Raw genomic sequence first — 8,305 nt, 5'->3', positions numbered from 1 at the left:
GAATGAAGCTTTACCAGAGTCAGTAACTCTTGCCCACCGAGACGAGGAATGGATCCAGCCTCTCGATTATGAGCATGTGCCCTTTCGGTGCAGAAGGTGCCATGCGCTGGGGCATCTCTTCAGGGATTGCCCTCTTAATGCCAAAGCCAACTCCTCTGATCCTTCTGAATCCCCATCTCAAGATGGTTTTACCAAAGTCCCAAGTCGGAAGCGCTCGCATAAAAAGCCACAGAATGGGTCCAAACCCCAGCCCAACAAACCCCAAAACCCTGCATCTAAGAACAACTTCGACATTCTAGGCGACTACTCAGATGACCAGCCCCTAGACTCTGAGAATATCCATGCACGCCCTTCCTCTTCCACCCATCCCCCTCCATCTGATCCCCCACCCAAATCTCAGCCTCCCATCATCATCCCGACCATCCTTAGCAGGAATCCGAAAGACACAGTGGAGAATCCAAAGGAAATGGAGGTGGATGGTAAGGCAGACCTCCCACGGGACTCAGAGACTAATCAAGAGGAAAGCAGTCAAGTGCAGAAAATGGAGGAAGAGCCAGAAAGCATAGATCTACACGGTCTGGACATTTTAGAACTAGAACTAGCTTGCAAAAAAAAAGCATATGAATCCATCTCTGAGACCGAACTAGAAAAGTTGGAAGTGGTCATCTCCAGAGCATACCACCAACACCAACTAGGTATACAACCGGGCAGTCATTGGGACGGCAGCCTGCGTCCAAAGGATACCAAAAAAAGAGGGAGGAAAACAGATCTCCAGAGAACAATAGAGATTGGGAAAATCCTGGTGGACTCAGGCAGATATGCGAAGTTGACGAAGTACTACAGTCCCTCCCAAACTAGTTGAACCATGAAGCTTGTATCCTGGAACTTAAGAGGGCTCAATAGCCCTGGAAAACTCAGGATGTTAAAAAACATGATCAAGATGGAAAAACCGCAGATGTGTTTCCTCCAGGAAACTAAATGCAATAGTGTTACGCTGGGGTGCATACTCTCAAAAGCTTGGCCAGGGTGCCGTTCTGTTGCTGTAGATGCCTCGGGAGCCTCAGGTGGGCTTGCTATAGCGTGGAACACTCAAGCTGTAACTCTCACAGATTTTCATGCATCCCATCACCTCATACAGGCGGCCTTTCATATTCTAGGTACCAATATTCATGGTAACCTATCCAACGTTTATTTTCCGCAAGATACAGGAAGTAAAATCGCGCTCCTTGACACTATAGAAGCGCTGAACATAAATAGGCGACATCCACTTTGGATCGTGGCAGGGGACTTCAACATGATAACCAAAATAGAGGATAAGATAGGAGGGAGAACCAGATTGGAACCAGAAGTTGATCGCTTCAAGAACTTCATCCAAAATGCCTCTCTCATAGATATGCCGTTCTGTAATGGCACCTTCACCTGGAGTAATCGCAGAATTGGCAAGCATCAGATCGCCTCTAAATTGGATCGCTTTCTGATCTCGGATAATGCGGTGCATCTTGGAGGTGATCTTTCGGCGGCAATACTGGCTCATACTGGTTCGGATCACTGGCCGATCGCTCTGCAATGGCAGAGACCAGGGGATCGGACAAAAAGACCCTTCCGTTTTGAGGGGTTTTGGCTTACACACCCCGCATTCAAGGACTTCGTCAGAACCATCTGGGCCTCTTTCATCCCCCCAGAGGGATCAAAAATGTATCAGCTTCAACAGAAGTTGCGATTTCTGAAAAGTCACCTAAAAAGATGGAATAGGGAGACCTTTGGAAATATATTTAAGGCGCAACAGGAGCTAAGTCAGGAACTGGGGGACCTCCAACAGAAAATAATTAATGAAGGGCACACGGAGGCAACCCTGGATCAGGAACGACATATTCACAATCAGCTTGAAGAAAGGAGAAAGCAGGAGGAAATTTACTGGAGGCAAAAGTCAAGGGTCAGGTGGCTAAAGGAAGGGGAGCGCAACACTAAGTTCTTCCACAGAACTACGGTGCAGAGAAGGATGCATAATAATATTCCTTTCATTCAGAACCAAGAGGGGGCAAAAGTCGAGAAGCATGAGGAAATCGAAGAGATACTCCTCAATCATTTCCAGCAGGTACACCAAGAACAAGCAGTGGATCGGCAACAGGCGATTGGAAAGATAACCAGCAATATACCTAAACTAGTCACAGCGGAACACAACGAGCTACTCATGCGCCCTATTCTTCTCCAGGAAGTAGACGAGGCAATGGCGCAGCTCAAAGAAGGTAAGGCCCCGGGCCCAGATGGTTTCACAACCACGTTTTTTCATGCTTTCTGGGATATGATTAAGCTGGAGGTTTGGCAGATTGTAGAGGAATCCAGGGCTCTGCGCTGGCTTCTCCCCTCCCTCAACTCCACCTTCATTACTCTCATCCCCAAAGAGGAGAACTCCATTACACCTGACAAATTCAGGCCTATAGCTCTCTGTAATGTCATCTATAAAGTCATCTCCAAAGTCATTGCTAATAGGTTAAAACCTCTATTACCCATGCTCATCTCTCCGGAGCAGTCGGGATATGTAGAAGGCAGACAAATAATGGATGGCATTCTCCTCACGCACGAGATCATTCACTCGCTCAAACAATCCAAACAAGCAGGTATGTTACTCAAATTGGATCTCTCTAAAGCCTTCGATAAGCTTAGTTGGTCTTATATACAACACATGTTGAAAGCTTTTGGTTTTTGCTCCATGTGGGTTCGCTGGATCATGAGCCTTATCACCTCCACTCATTTTTCCATCCTTGTAAACGGTATCCCCTCCCGCCCTTTCAAGCCCTCTCGAGGCATAAGACAAGGGGACCCCCTTTCCCCTTTCCTCTTTGTTCTTATGGCTGAAGGTCTTGGTAGACACATCAAGCATGCCCTCCATTCTCAGCAGCTAAAAGGCATCTCTGTCCACAACTCCCCTGCCTCCTCTCATCAGCAATTTGTTGATGACACCATGCTCTATGGCTACCCCTCGGTATAGGAAGCCTCTTGTTTAAAATCTCTGCTCAACGATTTCTCTGAAGCCTCTGGCACCCACGTCAACTGCTCCAAGTCACAAATTTTCTTCTTCCACACCCCTCCTTCGGTTAAATCTGTTGTTTCCCGCATTTTAGGCTTCCCCTCAGCCTCCCTCCCCTCCAAATATCTAGGAGCCCCCCTCACTGCCTCAGCCATAAAGCAGCCCGCTTGGCGTAATCTTCTAGAGAAACTCGATTCAAAGCTCAATCTGTGGACTCACCGTTCTCTCAATCTAGCTAGTCGGGTGGTGCTCATCAAGTCTATCCTCCAAGCCATGCCTCTCTACCTTTTTTCTATCCTAGCTGCACCAAAGTGGGTTTTAAAAAGGTTGAGGAACCTGCAGCGTGACTTTCTGTGGGGCAGCTCAGCCACTAATCGCAAGTGGGCACTAGTAAAATGGACCACTGTCTGCATGCCCAAAGACAAGGGAGGCATTGGACTCAGAGATCCTGAGTACAGCAACACCATCATGAACGCCAAGATCTGGTGGCAATGGATGACTAATCCAGATAAGCTGTGGGCAAAAATATGGACCGCCAAATATGCCAACAACAGGCCCCAAGAAGAGCTCATCAGATTTACCCCCACCGACAAAGGGTCGCTAATCTGGAACGCAGCCAAACAGCATCACCAGCTCATTCAACAGCACAGCTTTTGGGAAATTAGGAATGGTCACATTGCTAGATTCTGGACTGACGCCTGGAACCAACTGCCCAAACTCTCGAGTGTTCTTCATCCATTGATGGTTCCGAACAGGCAGGAGCAGCAGCAGGCAACAGTCCATCAATTTTGGATGCAGGAGACGGAGCATGGGTTCAGAAAATGGCGACAGAGCAATCAAATAATCAGCAATACAAATACTCAGGAAGTAGCAGATTTTGAGAAAGAGTTAAGGAAAAGAAGCATTCGGTACGAGGACAGCGATGATATACTCAGATGGGGATATCAACCTAAGGGATCCTACTCCACATCCGAAGCCTACAATCTCATCGGCAACTTTCCCACTATGCCGGATCCTCTTTGGAGTAAAATCTGGGGCTTCAAAGCATGGCCCAAAATCTCCCACTTCCTCTGGATGGTAGGACACAAAAAGATTCTCACTTGGGACAAACTAAGGAGACGCAACTTTCAAGGCCCTTCGATATGTCACAATTGCTTTCAAAACGAGGAAACCTTGCAACACCTTCTGGACACCTGCTCGCTAGCCAACCAGCTATGGGAAAAGGTTAGCTTTAGATGCCAAAAAAGGTGCAAAGGAGACAGCGACATCATTGATTCCATCCGACAATGGTCGAAAAGCCCCTATGACTGTGCGATCCTCAATCACCTATGGAATATCATCCCGGGCACAGTCTTATGGAACATTTGGAAGGAAAGAAACAGGCGCATATTTAAAAACAAGAGCTCTCCCATTGAAGAAATCTGGAGCAGACTGCATGGAAATCTCAGAGAAACGATGCTGCTACGATCATGGACAAAAGAGGATCTCCCTACCACAGATAATGAGAAAAACATTCTCGACAATTGGCAACTGCAGCTGCCACAAGAGTTTGCCATGCATCAGCCAGCGAATTGCAACATCAAGGATAACAGATGCTGGACAGCCCCTCCTACCAACTCATACAAACTCAACTTTGATGGGGCCTCCAAAGGCAATCCTGGACCAGCAGGATTTGGAGGTATTCTTCGAAACCATGAAGGCACCCCCCTGCAGATCTACTTCGGTAATATAGGGTGGGACTCCAATAATTCCGCAGAGCTGGAGGGACTCTGGCAAGGGCTCTTGCTAGCCAGGAGACTCAATCTTCAACCCTTGATAGTGGAAGGCGATTCCCAGATCCTCATCAACATGGCCACGCGCATTCAGAATGGCTCTCAAGCCAGGAAAGTTGCTGATAGCTGGAGACTAGAAGCAAGGCTAAATAACATTGCTCATGAGCTGCGCAATCACAGAGCCCTCTCCTTTCATCACACAAAAAGAGAAGGCAACAAGATTGCTGATCTCCTAGCCAATATTGGGGTAGAAAATAACCAAACCCTTCTATCAGGTAATTTGGATATCATCCCAAGCAATCAGCAGGCTCAGGACTGTGAAAGTCTCATCCAAAGAGATGCTGAATCCCCGGATGCGGGTGTTAGCACGTCAGCCAGGGACGGGCCACATGCCCAGCATGTGCCGCCCCATGTTAACGCAGAACAGTTATTGCACGCTGCCGCCGAGGTATAAATATCAACAGCCCGAGCTCTTGGCATTCAACGCTACGCCAGGTGAAGATCTGTTGTTGCAGGGAGCAGTTATGGAGAGCTCCTATCGAGGGAATGTTGCAAGAATTTATAAGGGTGATGGATCACTGCAGGCTCATACGCAATGTAAGGTTTGTGTGGTGCAGGCTCTGGAGGAATTTCGTCCGGTGGACGCTCTTCTCCTTCAAAACGCAGCCACTGCTGTTGCAAATAGTCATTTCGACTCTGGAGAATGCCTCAGGTGGGAACAGAATTCTGAGGGCAAATGGAGCGCAATTGATGCAAAGAGTGAAGGCACTCACTTAGGCGAAGTTCGCTTCCTGCTTGCTAATCCTATGCGCGGTTTATGGGAAGTTAAGCTCTACCTTGAATCAATTCGGGGACTGCACTCAATTGGAAGTGAGAGCAAAGACTTCAAGCCCACTAGCTCGGTCCTGGAGCAAGTTGAAGGAGCCGCGGAAAATATGGTGCGACTACATGAAAGACAGCCGAGTAAGAGGGGAACTAGGCGTGGTGCATCTTCACGCCCCCCTGCGGCGGATGTACACCATCACTGCTGCTGCTGCTACTGCTACAGGGGGGCGGAGCCATACCAATTCCAGCCAGTCAGTTCTTGGAGGTCGGCAGCTCCAATGGAGGAGAGTCCGTGCTTCCAGCATTCGGCTTAGTTGTTTTCACCCTGGGCAGCTCGCGGGAAAATGCAGTGATTAACGCTCATATCTCAGTTCTATTTATGAAGGTTCCTGAGGGGAATGAAGATGGAAAGCAACCGGTTTCGACTGAGATACTTCCAGAAGGCAATCGTGAGGAAAGTCCAGTGCTGCAGCCACCAATTGAAAAGGGCAATTCAGGGAAGGAGCTTCAGCAAGCCCCTCCCCGACCTCCAGAGCAGGAACCGCCGGCCACAGCGAAGGATCCTATGGCAATGTGGGAAGGCATCCATGAAGGCCAAGGCTGGAGCTACATCATTGAGGAAGAGCCTGAAGATTAATCCCCAGAGGCACTCTCCGGCTTACTTTTCTCTCTCTCGAGTCTGGTATAGGTTAGAGGTCTCGGCTGGTATCTGGACTATGCTACATTTCTATGTTTGTACACTTTCAGTTCTTTTTCATATTTTGTGTCTGTCTGTTATGCGTCATGGCAAGGTCTAATATGAGTTTTTTTGTTGGAAGCCCCTGCGCGGGCCGTTTCATTACTGTTTGAGATCAACTCTGTGTCATAAGTTTTGGTATATCCTGGAGGTGCTGCCCCTGCGAGGGCGAATTCTGTGTCAAGCAAAGCTATCCAAGGTGCCACAGTTGGCCCTGGACGGCCTGTCTTTTTGCATGTAATGTTTACCTGTATATAATATAATAGATTAGCTAGCTTTACCGAGAAAAAAACAAATTTCCAGTAAACACTTCTTTTCTTCTTCTCTAGCCTCCCTATTATTACAGATAAAAGGACCAAGCTAGTTTTTTTATCTTGAACTATGTTTTCTTCCTAGTTGATAGGAAATTCACATCATTTTAGTTTATAATCTACCTAATATATTCTAATGCAAATATCCTCATGGGAATATATTTGGGTAGCGTATAGGGAGTGAGATCGCATCCATATATTCTAATTTCAGTGTAGTCCTTGTATAGATACAATTATCCTATTCTACTATTCTTAGATGACTACAAAACCATTTTTATCTCATCACTAATCCTGGGTTGATTGCTACTAGTTAGCATATTTACAACTGGATTCCCAAAGGAATCAATGAACTCTTTGTAACTGAAAACGATGGAATGTTTTTTCATTAAGGGTGTCCAAAAGATGACTAACATGGGATGGCCCTTAGTGTCCAACTTTTGGATATTGACTAGAAACTTATCTGATTATAAATACAAGAACATGTGGAACAATACTTGAGAGCATTTGAATACTCTTTCATTTGGCAATCTGATCAATTGATCATGGATACTATCTACCAAGAACTGGGAAAAATTGAAAATTGCAGCTGGAGGCTTGCCTGGGAAAAAAATAGAGAGGAAAGAAAGAATAGGCTCATCTACATGCTCATCTGTGGTGTATCCTAGAATACAAGAGAGCATGGTCACAATTTGTCTAGCCCTCTCAGAGAAAATGGTAGCAGAGTATGGGGGAATGTCTGCCGGGGTACGAGACTCTTCTTGGATGAAAGTGTGGAATACTTGAATCCTCTTGGGAAGGTCCAACTTGAAATAGAGTTCAGGTAGGTATTAAATAGAAAATTGTGTTTCATTTGGGTTTGGCTAGATCTACAACATTTGATTTACTGACTTTGAAGTGATTGTAAACAAAATTTGCTGGTTAGGAGAGACTATGGCTCTTTGGCTTGGGATATAACTATTTTGGCATAGATGGATGATTTTAGGGAACTGGTATACTTGTGGGAACAAGTATGTGGGAAAATTGGATTCCCATAGAAGAATGTCATCATTTTGGTTTAGGAATTTGTCTTTACTCTAGCAGTGGAGTCTCAATAGATGCCTAGGGGAAACATTGTCTTTAATTTGGAAATCTTTGTCATCCAATGGGAGGTGGTCAACATCCAGGTGAGGGGTTTGCAGGGGTTTCTCTTTTAGGATGCTTTGGGAATCCATTATTTTGTTATTTCTATTGAATTTTTGTTTATATGGCTTAAGAATTAAGCTTAGGACTTCTAGAACAATGGAAAGGGTGAATATAGTCTGGAGAAAAGGGTTTCTTCAAATGCATAGTAGGTTTCTTCAGTTTAGTAAGGTTTTTTAATTAATTAAACTTTTATAATTATTGTGCAAAGCTTAAGTAGAAGGTCGTTCTGGTTTTATTCAAGAATACCTATAAAAACAGAGTTTTGGTGTGCAGTCAGGGTTCTCCGGGAGGAGCAGAGGTTTATGAGACTTCAATTACCTATGTGCTTCTTGAAACTTGTTGTATTCTGCGTCTTCTAGTTGTAGGAGAGGTTAAAATGGTTAAGCAAAGCTTCGGGGTTCAAAATTGGTCTGAAAAGGTTGTTTGCAATGAAATAACAATGAAAAGGGTA

The 8,305-nt window shown here is 45.8% G+C and overlaps 1 protein-coding gene across 1 annotated transcript; it reads left to right on the top strand.

Annotated features, from left to right (window-relative positions):
• The first annotated feature begins 940 nt into the window (after positions 1 to 940).
• On the top strand, positions 941 to 6,262 carry LOC149253471 (uncharacterized). The gene is made up of 5 exons (XM_089454495.1): positions 941 to 1,846; positions 2,027 to 2,618; positions 3,123 to 5,248; positions 5,418 to 5,813; positions 6,011 to 6,262. Exons 1-5 carry the CDS (start codon positions 941 to 943, stop codon positions 6,260 to 6,262), a joined length of 4,272 nt encoding a protein of 1,423 aa, XP_089310621.1.
• Positions 6,263 to 8,305: the final 2,043 nt, after the last annotated feature.

The sequence above is a fragment of the Pinus tabuliformis genome, chromosome 7 (assembly GCF_031772625.1).
Source record: "Pinus tabuliformis cultivar Carrire ecotype Pingquan chromosome 7, CPIR1, whole genome shotgun sequence".
Taxonomy (NCBI): domain Eukaryota; kingdom Viridiplantae; phylum Streptophyta; class Pinopsida; order Pinales; family Pinaceae; genus Pinus; species Pinus tabuliformis.
This window is presented reverse-complemented; position numbering and strand designations above follow the sequence as displayed.